This window comes from Schistocerca gregaria, chromosome 1, assembly GCF_023897955.1.
Source record: "Schistocerca gregaria isolate iqSchGreg1 chromosome 1, iqSchGreg1.2, whole genome shotgun sequence".
Taxonomy (NCBI): domain Eukaryota; kingdom Metazoa; phylum Arthropoda; class Insecta; order Orthoptera; family Acrididae; genus Schistocerca; species Schistocerca gregaria.
The window spans coordinates 805,068,587-805,090,518 of NC_064920.1; the positions used below are offsets into that span (position 1 = coordinate 805,068,587).

The window sequence follows — 21,932 nt, forward strand, 5'->3', positions numbered from 1 at the left end:
GTTCACGAAGTATAGATGTACATTACTGTCCATTAAAATTGCTACACCAAGAAGAAATGCAGATGATAAACGAGTATTCATTGGACAAATATATTATACTGGAACTGACATGCGATTACATTTTCACGCAATTTGGGTGTATAGATCCTGAGAAATCAGTACCCACAACAACCACCTCCGGCCGTAATAACGGCCTTGATACGCATGGGCATTGAGTCAGAGCTTGAATGGCGTGTACAGGTACAGCTGCCCATGCAGCTTCAACGCGATACCACAGTTCATCAAGAGTAGTGACTGGCGTATTGTGATGAGCCATTTGCTCGGCCAACATTGACGAGACGTTTCCACTTGGTGAGAGATCTGGAGAATGTGCTGGTCAGGGCAGCAGTCGAACATTTTCTGAATCCAGAGACGCCCGTACAGGACCTGCAGCAAGCGGTCGTGCATTATCCTGCTGAAATGTAGGGTTTCGCAGGGATCGAATGAGGGGTACAACAGCCACGGGTCGTAACACATCTGAAAAGTAACGTCCACTGTTCTAAGTGCCGTCAAGCCGAACAAGAGGTGAACGAGATGCGTAACCAATGGCACCCCATACCATCACGCTGATACGCTATTATGGCGATGACGGATACACGCTTCCAATGTGCGTTCACCGCGATGCTGCCAAACACGAATGCGACCATCATGATGCTGTAAACAGAACCTGGATTCATCCGAAAAAATGACGTTTTGCCATTCGTGCACCCAGGTTCGTCGTTGAGTACACCATCACAGGTGCTCCTGTCTGTGATGCAGCGTCAAGGGTAACCGCAGCCATGGTCTCCGAGCTTATAGTCCATGCTGCTTCATACGTCGTCGAACTGTTCGTGCAGATGTTTGTCTTGCAAACGTCTCCATCTGTAGACTCAGTGATCGAGACGTGGCTGCACGATCCGCTACAGCCATGCGAATAAGATGCCTGTCATCTCGACTGCTAGTGATACGATGCCGTTGGGATCCAGCACGGCGTTTCGTATTACCCTCCTCAAACCACCTATTTCATATTCTCCTAACAGTCATTGGATCTCGGCCAATGCGAGCAGCAATGTCGCGATACGATAAACCGCAATCGCTTAATCCGACGTTTATCAAAGTCGGAAACGTGTGATACGCATTTCTCCTCCTTACACGAGACATCGCAACAACGTTTCACCAGGCAACGCCGGTCAACTGCTATTTGTGTATGAGAAATTGATTGGAAACTTTCCTCATGTCAGCGCGCCAACCTTGTGTGAATGCTCTGAAAAGCTTATCATTTGCATATCACAGCATCTTTTTCCTGTCGGTTAAATTTCGCGTCTGTAGCACGTCATCTTCGTGGTGTTGCAATTTTAATGGCCAGTAGTGTAGATGTAGATTGAGTGTTATAAGGCAACACAGATGGAGTGTATGCAAGCCAATTGAGAGGAAATGAAGACACAGCTCTGACAGAACATAACAATCACCGCACAAAGTTGTTACAGTAAACTTTTTCGAACCTTGTGGACACTTCACAAGAGAGGGAAATGACCCCTAGAGGGGCAAAAACATTTATGGAGAGACTTAGCTATTTTCGCAAGAGCATAACAGCTAAGTAGGAAAGTTTTCAGCAGCACACAGTACACAAGAATACCACATCCGCTCGTCGCTGTGACAGAGCGCTGCTCATGGGTCACGTGGTCATACATAGATCGTTTCCTCTGCATTCTGGCGAACAATGTGATGAGGGTTACGTAGTCTATTCGCCACACCCAACATTGTGCTACGGATGGAGGACAATTGGTTTGAAGTGTTTACTTCTATACCATCGGACTGTATTTGTTCGGTGAAAGAAATACCGTCTGGAGCAGCCCCTATTTTTATTATTTTGGTTACTGGATTCGATCTGTTGAACAGCTATCACAATCGTACAAAATTTCTGAAATGGCGTCTGCATCCGATATCTATCTAATGTCACTCGACTCGGACGTAAGCTGGTTCGAGACCTATGGTGGAAGAAATTTTCACCACCAACATTTGACCAGCAAGGGTAGGACAGGTGGTGGCATAAAGTTCCTAATTGTCAGATTTTGTGACAGTACGTTGGAGTAAATTTTCTGTAGTGTCTCGTGAGGATATGTAGCTTTGTTGATGGTGATCCATCCTTTGGATAGGGACGTTAAGCCCGTTCTTGGTGCTTTACGAGAGCAGTAAGCTGTGTTCCGAAACCGGGTTTCACCCTCTCCCTTCAAACATGACACTGAACTACGTACATCCATTTTGGTTACGTGCACTCAACAGATACACGTAATACCCAAAGTCACCGAATGAAAGATGCCACTGTCTGCGAAGGAAAGAAAACTTTTCCAATCAAGCAGCTACACGTACCCCTCGCATCTTCCAGCCAACCAAGCTTTATGATAATCAGTCCGTCTGAAATGACATTTCCGCCCTCGATTACAATAATTGTTTATTTTCGGCTATTTGCCAGTATAGGCTGTCGTTTCGTTTTTCAACGATAGTTAACGTGCATGAAAATGAGAGGACAGGTTGTGCAACGTCCAGTATATAGCGGACAGACACAGTTACAATCGAAGGCAGAAATGTTATCATTTCAGAGACATCTCGAGATCTAAAACAAGTGCTGCAAAACAGTTTTTCCAAAGCTGCTCCTTTTTATCGTTGCATCCTCACGCTTTTGGACAAACTGGGCTAAACATCACTAGTTTTCGACCTGAAGATGATTTGTTCATCAAATCGACCGAGCAACCAAAATATAGTCGGTCTCCATTCTTTGTTTGTTTCATTAGACCATCTGAGGTTTCAGTTTACCCAAGATGTCGTGTCGTAAAAACGTTGTATTCTATTATTACTTGGCTTAAGACGTATAGTATGGCGTATTGTAGAATATGATGTCTGAATTTCGATGAAATCACATGTGATCACTATGTAGTTTGATACTACTGAGAGAATTAAAAGTTGTGGGAACAACTGATCCAATAATAGTAGACCTGTAAAGTCCTCTACACGACGCAAAGTCGAAAATAGCCGCAGCCGAATAAAGTTTAATAGCAGCTTTTGGTGGTATATTAAAACATGTGGTGGTCTGTCTATGGGGATGTGACTGAAAAAATGTTCGTAGATTTTCGGTGTCGTTGAGTCGTTGAGCCACAGTCATGGAATACTTTTTAAAAGGGTACACCGCCATTTAACCGCGTATTATATTTATCTTTTGTAATATTATTATGGTTAATAATGGTCTAACAACTTTTAGCATTGTACTTGATAATGGCATAAAAGACGAAATTTGGTTAGTATATATAATAATACACAGTAAAATGGCGGTTTACTCTTTTAAAACTGTTATTAGATTGACGACCCAATTTAACATCTTCCCGATCCTGAAAGCGAAAGAACTGTTAAGTTCGATCTAGGTGCGATCATCATTAAAAGGGCCGTAAAATACGAGTATATACCCAGTAGAAGCACAATATTCAGTTACGGTATTGTAACATTAAAATCACGATGTGACTACGTATTATTGATTAACTTGCATCACAACGCTTGATCAAAAAGTTTCAGTTCTCTCTCGACGAGCAAGTCGCGTAAGTGGCGTCAAATAGGAAGACTTGCACTAGGCAGTCGAAAAACGCCAGATGGGGTCTCCCGGCCAATAATATCATACAATCATTTCATTTCGATTCTCTCAGCGAGTAGTTTCCAAAAAGTAACTAACCTCCACGTTTAGTCGCGTAAATATTTTTCGCTAGAACGTTCACACTTTTAACTTCAAAACAATAACAACAGCAAGTGCTATCACTCCAGTAACACAAAACCACAACACTAAAAACAAAATGCTGTGATTCTCTATGGTACATTGTGAAAACACGCATTTCATTCACTGCACCTCGTGTTTCCCTAGCTGACCACGAATATTTCATTTAATGCCAGTTAATTAATCGTCAATAATAACCTTGGCCTGGCGCAAAATAAGGTACATCAGTACGCAAGTACAGATGGTAAAAAAAGAACTGTGTAACACAGTCTCAATTTTAAGGCTTCATACTCCATCATTGGTGTCCAACACACTGTGGCTGCTGAAGTACTACGGGCCAACTGTTGCCGCTCACGCAACCTAGGCTGGATACTTAACATCTCCTCCATCTCCTCTAGATACTACGTGGCGTGACAACAAATATCTCTCTGCAACATATTTACCTCAAACGTTAGCACAAATACACCCCCCGCCCCCCTGCACTTCCATTTCGCTTGGTCGTTCAGCAGTATTGCTCGTTAAAAATCTTCTATTTGACGATATCCTCGAGGGTCAAATGAAGTACTGACGACAGTTCTAAGCAATCCGCCACAAACAGTACCATTATTGGTACTACTTTAATTCAAACAACGTACGCAAAAGACGCGTCGCCAGCAAAAAAAAAAAAAAAAAAAAAAAAAAAAAAAAAAAAAAAAAAAAAAAAAATCTATTCATGTACACTTCCGTTTTCAATCCGTGGGTGATACGCGGAAAGAAAGACTGTTGGCACCCCTTGCCCACATTCCTACATTTTCTAATTTCATCGTGGAAGTTACTGCGAGAGATAGATGTAGGAGGAAGTAAATGTTTCCTCTGTTTGTACAGTTCTCTAACCTGTACCTTCATGAACACTTCGTAAGCCATTCTACAATTTATGGTAGAGGGTAATTGCTATCAGCATTAGCGGTCTCCTGTCATCTATCGTATTCCATTCGCGTATGGAGCCCTGAATTCGATCGATGGTTTCTGTAATGCTTAAATAGTGAGGACTCCGTATGGCAGAGCAGTACTTAGAATTGCTCGCAGTGGCGTCTTGTATCCACATTTCTTTGCAGATGCATCGCGCTTGCTTAGAATCTTTTCCACAAATTTAATTGGCTATCCACCTTGATGTGAATGATGATGATGATGATGATGATGATGATGATGATGATGATGATGATTATGACTGATTTGTAGGGCACTCCACTGCGCGGGCTTCAGCGCCCGTACAAAATCCCAATTTTTACACAATACAATCTAGCCACTGTCACGAACGATGATCATGAAATGATGAGGACAACACAAACACGCTGTCACCGGGCAGAGAAAATTCCCAACCGAACCCAGGATCCCGTGATCCAGAGGCAGCAATGCTAGCCACTATACCACGAGCTGCGAACTTCACAGTTATTGATTTTATGTTTTCGTCCCACTGTATATCGCTTTGTAGTCTTCTTTTCCTGACCTGGTCCGCAGCTCGTGGTCGTCCGGTAGCGTTCTCGCTTCCCGCGCCCAGGTTCCCGGGTTCGATTCCCGGCGGGGTCAGGGATTTTCTCTGCCTCGTGATGACTGGGTGTTGTGTGATGTCCTTAGGTTAGTTAGGTTTAAGTAGTTCTAAGTTCTAGGGGACTGATGACCATAGATGTTAAGTCCCATGGTGCTCAGAGCCATTTGAACCATTTTTTTTTCCTGACCTTCTCGGTGTCGGCATGTTAAGTTTTGAATTTCGCTATGTTATAGGTAGCCCTAGAGGCTGGCTAGATGTTCTTTCTGTTGCCACCTTGACAATTGTGGCTTATTCGAATGGCACGTTGCCTTCGTGTAGTCAAAACGAAGTAGGTTTTTTTTTCGTGTATTTGCGCGCGTAACTCTACATTTATTTACCAATAATACATCTCAAACGAATTCTACGATGACTTTTCAGTGAAGACATGGTTGATTCGTTCATGCTTATGCCTCGTCTACGATAATCTATTCTTCAGAACTTTGAATATCTGAAAAAAATCTTTTGCCACATCCGCACTTAACGATAAGTGGAACGAATATCTTATACCTTCCAGCACGGCGAGTTAATCTCATTTCATTCGTTGCCCCACTTCACTTTATTCAGTGGAGAAACTACAAGAATTCTTCAAGATAAAATCTTTTTTATTCTGAGAATGGAGAAGACAGTTGCAGTAGTAAAGAGACAGAAAATTAAGGAACACTGGAAGATAGTAGAAAGTGGTTGTGATATAGAAAGAGCGAAGGAGACAATGGCAGTGTGATGTGAGAGAAAGAGAGGGACAAACTGGCGGTGGAACGTAGTTGACAGTGACAGAACAGAGCCAGGAAAAGGCTGATGGAGACAGTGTCATTGGGAGAGGAATAAAGAGAAGGAGAAGTTGGAATTGAGTGAGGGCTAATGATAATGAGAGGCAGAGTCTGTGACAATGACAAGGAGGAAGAGAGAGAGAGAGAGAGAGAGAGAGAGAGAGAATGAGAGTGAGAAGACACAGCAGCAGTGATAAGGAATAAACAAGATAGTAGCAGTAATAGAGAGCAACGGGTAGACAGTGGCAGCGAGAGAAGACAGTAGTAGCAGGACAGGACGAAAGAGACTGTGGCTGTCAGACAGGAAACGGTAACAGATAGAAACACAAAGAGGTAATGACAATGCGTTGGGCTGAGTGACTGAGAAGGGGCAAATGGGAGTGGCGTTGGGCTACTGTGTGTGAGCGTGTTACATTTAGGGGAGATTATGGGACTTAGAGTTGACTTGCATATTAAAAAGAGCGTGCTGAGGAAGGTAGAATGAGGCAGCTGGTACTCCGCTTTTCAGTCAGAGTCTGTTAAGCAGGGGCATATTCACCTTTTTGTGCTCTGATAGGAGCATTTTTCCGTTGGTATCTTATTGCTGAAGCGACGTTTCAACTCCTCTAGTGGGATCTTCTTCATGCTCTTATGGTTTACCCGGTTAGGACAAATACATAAATTGATAAGAAATATAACGCTTCCTAACAACCTAGAAGAGTTGACGGTAACGAGAGCAAAAACCTGCAGAAATACAGTATGAAAACTCTTACAGAATATACATCCACGTCCCTCACAAAGGATTGCCTTGAACGGTATCACATATCAGACAGACACGGTTAGGAGTGGGTGAAACGGTTTGGTACATCCAGATGTAATGAATCACTGGAAGAATTGCGAACGTAAGGCTTCAAATAGAGAATGACTACTACTTGCCTCTACCGGATTTTGTAGTCACTGCATTATTCAGTTGCGCGCGCGAACATTTCAGAAAATGAAAGGAACCTCCTCCTCCTAAACTGTATTCAACATTTGCGTTTTCAATGAGTTGACCAACTTGAGATACGACAACAGTGAAATGAAATGTTGGAGTTGTCTCTGACTGCCTCGTGTCTTGTACACTGTGAGGATACCTAGCTTTCAGAGGAGGTAAAGGACAGGTGAGTGGAGCAGGAAGAAACCCACGTGTAGCGTGCTGCGGGCCTGGCTGGATCAGCGCTTCCCACACGCACGCGGTGCCAATTAAACAGAAACGCTCGTTCTCGTGTGCTGCCTTTTTTGGCCTCGCACCGGGGAAGCGGAGCGCTCGATCGGCATTTTTCCCGTTCGTTCCCAGTCGCCGACTTACTGCAGACAACGGACTCATACACTTCAGTCCATTAAAATTGCAACAGCTTGGAGGCAGCTTTGAACAAACACCAAATCCGTATGTGGTGTACTGCATGCGTCATAAGCAAATGATTAGTATTTCAGTGCAACCGCATGCCGTAAATAAGAGTAATGCTATCTACGTTCTATATATAAGAAAATATTACACAGCAGATTTCTCATCCAGAAGTCGTATTTTAATGATGGTTGGGCGTGAGCTCATGATGTTGCCTCGTGGAGGAGCATGCATCGGAATTCGACAGCGGCAAGAACGTGGTGTACTGTCACTGCTGTTTCCTTCGACGGTATTGCTGCTCACGTTGTTAGTGACCTCTCAGTTGTCATGCGAATATGGAGTCGATGGGCTTCGGAGGGCCATAGTTATCATGAGCACGATCTCAGTGCCCCCACGCGACTAGCGCGAGAAAGGAAGCATATTATTTGTTCGACCGAGTAGGATCGCACAGCCACATCGTGTACCGTGCGTTAGGACCTGGGATTGTTTACAGCAAGACGCCTTTCCACATGGACAGTGTGACATTTGGAGCACCACGGACTGTGGGCACAGCGTTCATTGTTGCGGATTGCATTGGCTCGGCAGCTGAGACGTGGGCCGACAGTGGTCGTCAGATGACAACACTGGGAACAGAACATCTTTACAGACATGTCCCAGTTCTTCATACATAATTACTATAAACGAATCCGTGTGTGGAGGGTTCCAGGGGAACGAACGTTACCAGATTGCATTAGTCATCGTCATACGGGCCGAGTACATGGCGTGCTTGTATGGGATGCCATTCCATGCTCAGCAAGATTATCTCTGGATCGCATATCCGGTAATTTGGACAGCAGCTGTTATACAGGGTGTACATAAACTCTGGGCACACTTTCAATTATTTATTGCATGAACTAAACATTGTACAGAAGTCATACATATTGCATTTTGAAAAGAAACTCTGAAAGTTTTTTTTTTTTTACAAACATTCTATATGCGAGCCATGAATGACCCAGCAGACGTCAATACGGTTATAGAATTCTTGCCATAGCCGTCCCAGGTACGGCATCGCCGACTGTGGCAGTCGCTTCCCGTATTCTCTCCCGGAGCTGTGCTACATCACGTGGTAGAGGCGGTACATACACCAGATCTTTAATGTGTTCCCACAGAAAAGAGTCACACGGAGTGAAATCTGGTGGTCGGGGAGACCATTTCATGAAACCGCTGTCCCTTTCTTAAGCGGGGCCGATCCATCGATGCGGGAGCCCCGTGTTCAGGTACCCACGATGAAAATGGGATGGAGCCCCATCCTGCTGAAAGGTGAACGGAGAGTCAGATTGCACTTGAGGCATCAGCCATTGCTGCAATGTGTCCAAGCAGGAATACCCAGTGACAGTGCTCTCGGCGAAGAAGAAAGGCCCGTACAGTTTTCGACGTGACAAGGCACAAAAAACATTTACCTTTGGGGAATCATGCTCAAATTTAGTGCATTCGTGTGGATGCTTTGTACCCCAGATTGCACAATTACGCCTGTTCACTTTCCTATTTGTGTGAAAAGTGGCTTCGTAGCTAAAAGTTAAGCGATCAACAAAGCCATCCCCATCCTCATTTAATTGTTGCAATTGCGAGCAAAACTCAAAACGCTTGTCTTTTTCGTCGTCATTGAGCTTCTGCACTAGCTGCAATCTGATTGGTTTCGTAGACAGCTTCTGTCGCAGAACTTCCACATTGTCATTGGAGCCATTTCGAGTTCACGGGATGCACGATGCACCGATTTCTTTGGACTCCTTATGAATGTCTCTCGTATGCGCTCCACATTCACTTCACTCACACTGGGACGTCCGCTTCTCTTTCCCGGGCACAAGCAACCCGTCGTAACGAATTTGTTATGTCAGTGGTAAATGGCCTCCCTTGTTGGTGGCTTCTTACCGTACTTGGTTCCAAACATCCGTGGAACAGCTGTAGCAGACTTGTTTTTATCGAACTCCAACACATAGAAAGCTCGCTCAGCACCTGAACTCGGCTTGTTTGCGAGTAGCGCTATCGGCAAATTACTAAACTACGCTGTGGCGGTATACATGAATAAAAAATTTAAGGGTTTCTTTTGAAAATGACATATGTATGATATCTGTACAATGTTTGGTTCTTGTGCAATAAGTACTTGAAAGTGTTCCCGAACTTTATGTACACCCTATATTTCTGTCGTGTTTAGGCCGGAGGTTGCGCCCTGTCTTCGAAGTCTCTGTGATTATATCTTTCAACAGGACGATGCAACAATGCCTTTTACTCGTGTTATCCCAATCTACCACGACACATGGGGTGTTCTCCAACTATAGGACTGACCAGCACGTTCTTCGGTTCTCTCACTCATTTACATCTGGTCATGAGTTGCCGAAACTGTGAACCATCTTGTAGGCTGCAGTAAACTGGGTCCCAAGTGCCAGTATCAGTGACTTAGCTATGGAGCTGAGCAGAAAGACTGTGAATGCCTCAGAATGTTTACCCCTAGTTATTTAATATTACAGCTGCTATCTACTTGCGTTTTGGAAATAAGGTAAGGTGTATATTACTAAATTATCTGTGTTATCAGAATTGTCCTGAATGATTTTCGGTCGCCAGGTAAATCTTTCATCTACCCAGAAGTTGCAGGAATGGTCCTATTGCAGGTGGTATGCCGTTGACTTCCTCTGACGTTCCAACTGTTTTACCAACTCGACTATAGAAGGATCTACAGTTTAAAGTGAGTCGGAACCACGGTGTAGCCCGACATTTTTCCCTCTGACAAACATTTCCAGAGTTGAATGAAGTGAAAAATGACACATAAAAATTCCAGTTCTGATTGGGGATCGAAACTGCGACTTATGGGTCCCGAAATTGATTTCGGCAATCTCGATTAGAGTAAGTACGTGCCATCAGATTTTATGTGAGGGTAGTACAACAGCCTCTTTGATCTTCAGAGTAATCAAACCGTTCAATTAATGTTAGGTACCATGTACCATGTCAATCTTCTCCATGTTGAGACTGCGTTGTATGTTTTTTTTTTTCTTCCGGATTGATTCTACTCTGTATAGGAAGGGGACTTTCATTTATCCACTGGTAGATTAACTTCACACATTGTAACAACACATTGCACAATCTACAATAATGTTGCGCAGTACTTATATAGACAGAGTAATTTACATTCACATCTGCTCAGTGGCACATCCAAACATATTCTGTCTTGTTGAATCGAAATTTCATATAATGGCGTAAAATCACTGGTACCAATTAGATGCTTACAATTTGACATCCATACACAGACGATTACAACAGCACAATATCAATGATAAGAATGTATTAGATGATCGTACTTCTGATGAACTAATTCAATATTTGTGTAATTCTTGTTTTATGTGGAAACTTAATTAATAGTTTTTTTGTTTACAAGCGCTTGTAGTTTGAATTCGGAAGTTCTTATGTAAATTCTGTAAACGAATTCACATTTCAAAGTGTGCTTAAAGTCATGTGTATTGTTTTACTCGTGCGAAAATACAAAGGGAATCGTGGTGTTAACAATTTTATAGCTGGAGTGTGTTTTGAAATTCAGAAATACGACCCACTTTAAATATTTCGTATTTCTTTATTATCTCAATTCAGCAAGTTTGTAAAATATTAGGTGTATTCCAGGTACTCCGCCTCCTAAGCTTCTTGATGGTGTTTAAATTCTACAGAAGGTAATTACTTTTTGCAACAAGTAACTTCGCACATCATGTATTACGTCAGTTTACGTTCCATTTCTATTATGTGGTAACTTAGGTTCTTATTTGAGCGTTATAGTCCTTGGCCCGTCCGGTTGGCCGTGCAGTCTAACGTACGGCTTTCCGGGCGGGAAGGAGCGCCTGGTCCCCGGTACGAATCCGCCAGCGGATTTGTGTCGAGGTCCGGTGAACCGGCCAGTCTGTGGATGGTTTTTAGGCAGTTTTCCATACCATAGTCCGGTATGTGGCGTTACGCAGAATCAATTGACTGGCGGATGGTTACCAGTAAGTCGCAGTTGTCTCGCAGACGGCTTGCTTGACAACCTGTGTTTACTGAGACGTTTTTGCTTCTAGTATCATGTAGTTTGAAATGTATGTGTTTACGCCTTTAATTATGATACATCCTGTGTAATAATAGCGGGAAATATTTGGATCGTCAGAGGTCGCCGGTGTTTCTTGGTGCGTGCTGAGAGCTTGTGCGTGGTGTCGTTGCAGGCGGAGATGAGCAGCGGGGAGTCAGGGTCAGGGGCGGCGAAGCCCTCGGGCCTGCGGCCGCCGTCCAAGATCAGCCGGCCGTGCTCCGTGCAGCCCAAGCCGGCGCTGCCCGCCGCCGCCACGCCGCGCCTCAGTGAGTACGCCACGAGCCTCCTGGCTCGCACCTCACTGCTGCCTCAGTCTGTGACGTTCCAGCTGCGTGACAACGGTGACCTGCCTGTCTTGCGGTTGCACCGCACATTCCCGGCATACAGCGCCCCAGAAAATAGTAACAGCAAACACCTAATACGGTGTGGGCTAGAGAATACGACTGACTTTGATGACAAAAGGGTGTATCTGCCGGTATACGTAACACTGGTTACTGCGTAGCTAAACGTTAAAGCAAGACACAGGGGAATTACAGACATTACCTGTCACTGGACATTGGTTTATGCCAATGGCGCCAGTTGAAAATTTGTGCCAGACCAGATTCGAACCCGAGTCTCCTGCTTACTGGGCAGGTGCGCTGACCACTACGCCTTCCGGACGCAGTGGCCACTACAACAGGACGGACTACCCTACCACGCCTCCAGTTGGATCCAAATTCTCAATATATACCACACATTACTGATGAATCGGCGAGATGGGACGATTAATGAGGTTAATAGGAAGGGGCGCTACATCAGTTGTGTGTGATGTAAATTGAGAATTTAGGTCTGACGGAAGGTGTGCTAGGCTAGTCCGTGCTGTTACGGTGACCAAGGTGTCCGGATGGCGTACTGGTCAGCGCTTCTGCCTAGTAAGCAGGAGACCTGGGTTCGAATCCCGGTTCAGCACAAATTTTCAACTTGCCCCATTGATATAAATCAATGCCCACTGGCAGCTAATGTCTTTAATTCCTTTGTATCTCGATTTATAGTAGCTGAAGGATCCAAAAGGTGTCTGTTCTTTCGAAAGAGCAGACACCACATGTGTAAACGTTAAAGGACAGTGTCAGTACAACAGTTTTCGTCAATTTTTCCAATACAGGCGACCGATAGTAATGATTATTATTTAAGACATTATTTTTTGTCTCGTTTAGAACTATCAAGAGTCTACTTCAAGCAATAAATCATTTCTGGATGTCCTTTTTTTGCAGTTCAAAAGTATTGCATCGTTTCTCTGGCTACCGACCTTCTCTTTTCTGTCCAGCCGCTCTTCTGTTTTAGCTCGTCGTGTTGATCAGCGATCTGTACTTTGATCATTTACAGATGTCCTCTTGATTCACTTGGATACTCGTGACGTCCTTCCTTACTTCCTTGAACAACTTACCAGAGACTTTAACTTCAGTCGTCGTTTCCTCGTTTTCGTCATTTCCTCGTTTATTAGCCCTGAATTATATATAGGTTTGTATGCACAGAGACAATAGATGCGTTTTAACATGTACAAGCGCTAAAGCTGGTAGCATGGCGATCTTCCTTGCTTCCTGCTTCCATCGTACTAACAGCTCCTTACATCTTGCATTAACGGAAGTCATTTACGTAGTCATCAAAAGCTGCCACAAGGCGACATGAAGGCCTGGAGTATTTCTTCATTGGACTCATCCCTTCTTGGCGTGACTCCTGTTCGTGTATTACATACGATATAAATAATGTTCGGAATAAAATTAGTGACTCTAGAAACATTTCCTTTAAATATATTTACAAGTGCCCTCTGATATCGAACATCTCGTAGCGCGACCGTAGTACGTTCTTGGAGACTTCAGGTTCATGTGGACGCAAGTAACATCCAACATGTGTTGCCAAAGCCTTTCCAAATTGAGAAGTGCGATTCTAAACCGAATTCGTGGATAGCGTGCTCTGGATACGGAGAACGTATAGGAATCACATCTGAAATTACCTCGACAAGCTATGCTTTTCGCACTCTCCAGATGTTTCGTATCTTCGGGTGACAACGTCTTAACATCTCTCTTACATCCCTCATCTCAACATTTCCTCCACCTCCTTCTATGTGGCATATTAGTGGTAGTGAAGCACTGAAAACTTTAGTGCCGCACTAACTGATGTACCAGCCGTCCAGTTCTGTGCAGTAGGTTTTTAAAAGCTCTGGGATTGTTTCAGATTAACAATAAGCATATTTTTCTACACTATCGTCTCTTGGCTCTATGGACTCGTTGCGCCGTTTTTACAGTGAATAATCCCCATGTCCCAAGTTACAAAATATCTGCGAAAATATTCATGTTTGGCTGTCAATCTCTTCACTGGGCCCAAAACGTTTTGTGGCCACCAATTTCTTTAGATGTAGTAATAGGTGGCAGTTGAAGTGTGGCAAATCTGATGAAAAGTGTGGAATTTCCTAGAGTTCTTACTTAAAATCTGTTTTCCAACAGCCAAAATGCCTTTCATAGACCTTACAAATTTTTTTTGTCTTCACAATCCAGGCCTCTTACTTCTTAGTTTTTCGTCCTTTAGGTCCACTTCATGTGTGCAGTATTCGGTAGTTATTGCTTTACCACACGAAAGACTATAAATCTATTTTGTATACCAGGAAAGAAACTAAACCTTTGTGTGCTGTGCTGTTCCTCGTGTGTTTGCCTCGCTCACGTCATTGACTGTTCAAAAAAATATACTTAACCTTGCACAATACTGTCTCATTAACACAGGAATCGAAATGTTCATCCCACTACACCATTCGGACTTAGTCTTTTTTGGTCCAAGGCCATCAGCTTCCACCGATTGCCTTGATTCTGTTTCACTTATGACTTGATGTTATCTTTCGTCACATTCACAAGAGCAGTCGACCCACGTATAAAGCTGAATTCTTTGTATTACATTTCAGACGTTCGTTTTTTAATTTGTTTTTGGGCAGAATTCAGTAATTCTGCAGTCATATATCACAAGGCTCCTAATAGTTAGTTTTTCATGTAAAATGTGTCCTATCCTTTCTTATGTTATGTTCAGACACGGGTTTTAATCGCTGAGCTTTGAGTACCGTCCATATTGATCAGCCAGAACATTATGACAACCTACCTAACAGCCGGTATGTTCACCTTTGACACGGATAGCAACGGTGACGGGTTGTGGCATGGAAGCAGTGAGGCCTTGGTAGGTCGCTTGAGAGAGTTGGCACCACATCTGCACACACAAGTCACCTGATTCCTGTTAATTCCTGGGAGGGGGCGATGAGCTCTGACGCCACATTCAATCACATCCCAGATGTGCTCGATCGGATTCAGATCTGTCGAGCTGAGGAACAGCTCATCAATTGGAACTCGCCACTGTGTTTCTCGAACCACACCATTACATTCCTGACCTTGTGACATAGAGCATTTTCTTATTGACAAATGCCACTGCCATCAGGAAACATGATAGTCATGCAGTGGTGTGTGTGGTCTTCAACCAGTGTACGATATTCCTTGGTTGTCATGGTGCCTCGTACGAACTCCACTGGACCCTTGAAGTCCCACGTGAATTTTCCCCAGAGCATAATGGAATCGTCGCGATCTTGTCTCCGTCCCGCAGTACTGGTGTCAAGGAGCTGTTCCCCTGGAAGACGACGGATTCGCGCCCTCCCGTCGGCATGATGAAGAAGGTGTCGGAATTCATCAGGCCATGCAATGCTCTGCCATTGCGCCAACGTCTAGTGCCGATGGTCACGTGCCCATTTCAGTCGTAGTTGCCGATATTGTTGCGTTAAAATTAGCACATACATGGCTTGTCGGCTGTGTTCAGACACACTTGTGCTCTGCCCAGCATTAAAGTTTGGTGTTAGTTTCATAACAGTTCGCCACCTGTCCTGTTTTACCAGTCTGGCCAGCCTACGATGTCCGACATCTGTAATGAGGGATGGCCGCCCAACCCAACGACATCTGGACTGATTACACCTTGGTGTCATCACGTGTTGGAAACACTGACTACAGCACCTTACGGACACCCAATAAGTCGTGCAGTTTCCGAAATGCTCGGGCCGAGCCTCCGGGCCACCACAATATGTCTTCGGTCAGTCTCAGATAGATCATGCGCCTTCCCCATTCTACACGCGGACAGCGGACAGCACGCTCACTGATACCACATGCACCTCGCATGTGTGTAACTTATCAGTCATTCCTCGCCAGGTGTCGCTGCTATCGTCTGGATGGGTTTATATCGATAACAGGTCGGTGGTCATAATGTTCTCGCTGATCAGTGTACGCTGGCTACACAGGGGATAAATAAGCCAGTCAATATTATACAAAACAACAAGACTTCCTCAGAAACACTGTAAAGAAAGTTATTCCGAATGTCTAGATGACATCTGACTGACTTTATTGCCCAACAGGTGTCAGCCAAGAATAAAAAAAAAGTAACTGATATCACTGAAACTTCCTATGCATTTTAAAACACAGCAACAATTTGTTTGATAACTGCCCGACCTGCAACTGATCAAAGAGTCAACACCAGTAGAAGTGGTAATAGTTAAGCTTAAACTATCTGAGTATATTGAGTTGAATTTCAAAGGGAAAGTTTTTATAAATACATTTTTATGAAGCTGTTTTTAAACTTTTCTGAGAGTAGTGTTACGTAAGATTATCATTATTCCAATTGCTGAGATACAGACATTTCCCTTGACATTAAAAGAAATGCAATTTTAGCAGGTGTATGTGCTTCTCGTTTCGACACGCCTTTCGAAGTAGGCCACCCACCGGTGCGTTAGCTTGTTTGATTTCTATCTTTAAATTTAACTTGCTGGCTGAAATTGAACAGATGTGGAACAACAAGGTCAATAGCACGTGGTATTTATTACCTAGTCGATACAACAAGAATCGAAGATCGCGATAAGTCTTTGTTATACCATTCCCGGCTGATCAGTTTGGCTATCACTGCTAGTTTTCCATTTGCTGTGTCCTTGTTACACAACAAGAGACCTAATTAAAAGCAACGGTCTGCGCCCTTCACCTGACTGCAATTCCTGTAGTACTGACTCAATGCTGCGCCCAGTGATATCTAATGAGGAGCCCTCGATGTAGTTTAAGATACTTACCGTAATGATTGTCTTATTTTTATCCGTGTGGAGTAATTACTATTTTTAAAGCCGAATGTCTAACTTAAAAATACATAAATAGAGAAAATTTCATTTTAGTCACGAATGACTAAAAGCTTTTTTCAGGTAGCCGGGGGGAATTCCAGTAAAGCCACCATCCCACACTACATTTCGGATTTAGTCCGTCATAACCATATCTTTCATTTGTGAGGAATTAAAAAGTTTCTGCTTACTGATTGCTTGAAGACCTCCAAACGAAATGTTGAGGAGTCTGTCATCTATTTCACGCTCATCGCCCCCTTCTGACAGTAGTTTCTTCTTGTGAAAATATGTAACAAGTGGAGAAAGTTACTCATTCTACTCCGTGTACGATTTTTGTAATTCATAAACATTGCAAGCAGAATGTGCTCCACATCTGCGGTATAAGGCGTAACTGCATGACGATGATACGTAAATCATTTTAATTCAGTCACCATTCGTTTTTTATTCGACAATAATTTTAAATAATCTGATACGCATTACATTTCTTCTTTGTGTTATTATGCTGTACTGACAGTAATCGCAGGTAACCAGCGTCCACAAATATTTGTTGAGAAATAATTCAACCGAACGGTATCTCATTCCTTAAGCCGAGCTCAGAATGGCCGGAAAGCAATTTTAAATTTATGCTCAAGCTCTTTGAAAACTTAAGCCTCCAAGTTAGTAACTCTAAAAAACCTTAGAAATAGCAAACTAAACAGTCGATACAGCAACCGGATAAGTAACTGCAAACCGCACGTCCAGCAGATCACGGGGAAAAAAAAAACTGACTCCAATTGAAAATGTGCTTGCTATGTTCGAGATGCTGCCCTATATGAAAACAGTTGAAGTGTCAGTGCCTGACTTCGACGCCATAAAACTCAGACACCAAATAAAGGTCTACAGTGGTCACCCACGACGGCGCCCAGTGTGCAGAGGCCAACTGTGCAACTAGTTTCCTGCTGATATCCCTGATGGTGTTGTCATAGTCACATTACAAAAATGTGAATCCTCTGTTGATACGCTAAAAGTAGGTAGTGGTTCGTACAGACGTCTAGGATGCCATTCAAAAACACTTAATGAGAAATGAGAAGTAAGGAAGGAAGACCAGCGGTTAACACCCCGTAGACGACGAGGTCTGTAGAGACCGACCACAAGACCGTATTGGAGCGTGGTGGGAAAGGTGTGCCGTTTCAGAGGAACCTTCCCAGCTGTTGCTGCAAGCTAGTTAGGAAAACAATGGAAATTCTTAATCTGTGTACCCGGACGAGGATTTTGTAATACCTGGCGCCTGTTGAGTCTCAATAAGAATACAGCCCTGGTAAACAATGTAGAATAGATTACTTATAAGGTACATTAACTAAATCTCCTCCTTGGAGGAAGACAATTATAAGAACTGCTTGCAATAGTTCGTGGCTGTGGTGGTTGTTGTCTTCAGGCCAAAGACTGGTTTGATGCAGCTCTCCACGCTACTCTGTCCTGTGCAAGCCTCTTCATCTCCGAGTAACTACTGCAACTACATCCTTCTGGATCTGTTTAGCATATTCATCTCTTGGTCTCCCTCTACGATTTTTACGCTCCACGCTTCCCTCCAGTGCTAAATTGTTGATCCCTTGACGCCTCAAAACGTGTCCTACCAACCGATCCCTTGTTTTATTCAGGCTGAACCACTAATTCCTGTCATTCCCAATTCTATTCAGTACCTCTTCATTAGTTACGTGATCTACCCATCTAATCTTAATAATTCCTCTGTAGCACCAAATTTCAAAAGCTTCTATTCTCTTCTTGTCTAAACTGTTTATCGTCCATGTTTCACATCCATATATTAGTAAGTGGGCAGATGGCCCCAATGGCGGACAAACTCTGGTCTTAGATTCACTTTGAAAGTAGAACAGTACAACGAAAGATAAGATCGACAGCTGATAACATAGTCCCACGCAGTCGCAGGTGTGGAGGCCACGTTTCGGCGGTACTTGAGGTAGTGACTGGCAGCTTTCAGGGTCTGCGGTGACTGACGAACGGAACGACGCCGAAGGTTCCTGCTAGAGCTCTGGAAGATATACTGCGGGTGTAGTCAGCGGCTGGCCAGAGGACTCGAAGAACAATCTACCTGCAACGGTTCTGCACCGGCCTTAACACAGTGGTGGCGTTTACGCTGTAGCCTGTCGGCTTGGTGAACACGCACGACCCCTGCCCGGATAGGCCACTCGCATACCAGAGCTGTGAGAGGAGTTTCTGGTTGTACATAGCAAACTGGAACAACTATCCTCTCGAACGTCAGTCCATTGCACCATCTCGCTTGGTCACTGAACGGGACTTTCATACATATCGCATGATAACTAAATAAAAATTGTATTAAATATTTGAAAGCCATCTTTCACACTGATAACGGCAGCTCGCACAACCTACAACTTCAACCAACGGTTGACGTTCACTAACACCAAACTCCCTCCACGATAATATATGTTATGATTAAAAATAAGCTCAGATTGTACGTTGCTTTATGAATCGACCAGTTTTAACCATCTTCATTCGTACTAGGCAACGTTAGTGCATTTGTGCGCCGGCCGTACCCTGATATGGCGACAGGTGACGCACCTAGGAACATTATCAAACATGTTCGTTTTCGTGGTGCAAGTGCTATGGTTTGGGGAGGCATAATGATGCATGGACGTACTGACTTGCAAATCTTTGAACACGGTACACTCGCTGGTCACTTTTTTGTGGCACTGTACTCCTTCCACGTGTTCGTCTTTTCAGAATCGTATTCTTCACTGACGCCATTTTTATGGATGACAACGCGCGGCCGCTTCGAACGGGGAATGCGGAGGAGCTCTGGGAGCGAGAGGATATTCGGCGGATGGACTGTCGTGCTCGTTCCACCGACTTAAATCCCATCGACTACGTGCCGGATGCGTTGAGCAGAAGTATTGCAGGACGTCCACATGCACCAACGACTGTCTTATCAGTTATCAACCGCGCTGGTAAAAGAATGGAACGCCCTGCCATAATAACCCGTTATCAACCATATGACCAGCATAGGAGCAGTGAGTAGTGATCACACACCGTATTAACAACCATGTCCCCCCTTTTGTAATGTCCAGGGGACCGTCATGAATCACGGTGGTTTCAGTGTAATTATTGTGTTCCAAGAGCAGTGTAACTTCTGTTCGTCTCATTGCGGATTTCTTTCAGTGACCTTCTGCACCTACCCGTAGCATTTCTTTCCATGTTTGGTCCTAGTTTCAACAACTTATGTTACCTGTCAACAACACATCATAAGAAAGTTATTTTTGCCCTTAAGCATGGAAGAACATTGTAGGACGATACATTTCAATGCGTGCATAAACTATTTTTGTCGTTTTGTATATTTTCAGCAATGATCCTACATGTGCTCTGTCTGCATAAATAATTTATATTATCGAACCGGATAATATTTTTGAATTCGTTGTGAAACAATATTATCTGCAGTGTTCACTCTTCACTAAAGTAATCAGTAAAATTGGACGTAACTGAATTCAAGAAATCTATTTGCTTGCATGTACGGCGCGTACACCCTGTAAATATGCTTAAAAACGCCTCGCGAATTGGTTTAATACTTTGTAATATAGGAAATGTTAATGTCATTTGAACTTACTGTCGTTTAGATCAGAAGATATCAGGAGACAGATCCTATCTCAATGCAAAACCAGCGCTGAAGACGGGTACCTTAAAGGCCATCCGTAAACATTCATACCATTAGTCACTTGCTCGCCGATATGCCAAACCTACAGGCTTAGAGAAATAAAAATGGTTTTCATACTTACCAGCCGGCCGTTGTGGCCGAGCGGTTCTAGGCGCTACAGTCTGGAACCGCACGACCGCTGCGGTCGCAGGTTCGAATCCTGCCTCGGGCATGGATGTGTGTGATGTCCTTAGGTTAGTTAGGTTTAAGTAGTTCTAAGTTCTAGGGGACTGATGACCTCAGATGTTAAGTCCCATGGTGCTCAGAGCCATTTTGAACCATACTTACCAGAGACACTATTATGAATATAGTAATACTAAGACAGTCGACTATTTGTAGCAAATAAAGTAATGAATTGCAGTTAAGACCAATGGTACATATATTACTAATGTCACTAAAAGAGTTAATACTACTATGCAAAGTTTCAGACTAACGAACAATAATGAAGAATTTGAGGAACGAGGGTTCTGTGAGTGACGTCTTTCGTGCATATATTATATTTCCGTAGGATTCTTCCAATAAATTTGTGTGGCTTCTCCTTTCTTACAGATAGATTAATGTTTCAGCTCCTCCTTAAATGCGGACGTATACTCCTAGGTCATTAGTGACTGGTGGCCTATACTGTGATAATACTGTATCGGTAATTTTGTCTGTTCACGCGCATTACATACATTAATTACACTAATGTTTGTTTAGAGACAGTTACCAATCTTTGCCCTGGGAAGTAGCAAGTTTCTTTGTCTCTTCTAAGAAATTTTTAACAATATCACCTCTCTGCACACAGCAGCGTCTGCTGTAAATAGCTGCGTAGGGCTACAGATGCCTCTAGGAGGAATTAGACTTCAGTTACGTGTCAGATTAAATCATCTCCATACTTCAGGTATAACGGAAACGAAGTATGCCTTTAGGGTGCCAGAATTTAGTGGATTATTTTCTCCCCAAAGATTAAACATTTTGATGGCCTCAAGAGGGTCCTGTATTGTATTAGTTACGTAGCTGTGTGCCGGCCAGTGTGGCCGAGCGGTTCTAGGTGCTACAGTTTGGAACCGCGCGACCGCTACGGTCGCAGATTCGAATCCTGCCTCGGGAATGGATGTGTGTGATATCCTTAGGTTAGTTAGGTTTAAGTAGTTTAAGCTCTAGGAGACTTATGACCTCTGAAGTTAAATCCCATAGTGCTCAGAGCCATTTGAACCATTTACGTAGCTGTGGCCTTTGAATCGGCAGCATGGGCATCCAGAGAGTGTTGGTCAGTTTGTGTAGTTTTGTAGTCAGCAGTGGCGGCAGCCGCAGCGGCATCCCGCGTGCCGTGCCGTGCCGTGTTTATGCTGTACGGCGCCGTGTCGCGGGGTCCCGGCCCTGACCAAATCGCGGGTTTCACAAGCGGCGCTTACAGCCGCCGCCAGGCGCCTGCAACAGCGTTTATAGCGGCCTCGCTGGGGTCCCTCCCTGCCTGACACCTCCTTCATTTCATCACCTGTTGCTCAACCGACCAAAGTGTCCCAGTTCCAGTGCTGGAGCTCACGGGGA

General features: G+C 43.9%; 1 protein-coding gene and 1 non-coding gene across 2 annotated transcripts in view; both read left to right on the forward strand.

The window, feature by feature from the left end:
* The window catches only part of LOC126270326 (CAP-Gly domain-containing linker protein 1-like), a 536,038-nt gene that overhangs the window by 237,605 nt on the left and 276,501 nt on the right, over window positions 1–21,932 (forward strand). Inside the window, 1 exon segment of the mRNA XM_049974062.1 lies at window positions 11,684–11,816. Within this exon segment, the coding sequence (XP_049830019.1) occupies window positions 11,690–11,816 (127 nt within the window). The 5' untranslated portion in view covers window positions 11,684–11,689.
* On the forward strand, window positions 12,428–12,500 carry Trnat-agu (transfer RNA threonine (anticodon AGU)). The gene has a single exon. It is a non-coding gene; the product is annotated as a tRNA-Thr (tRNA).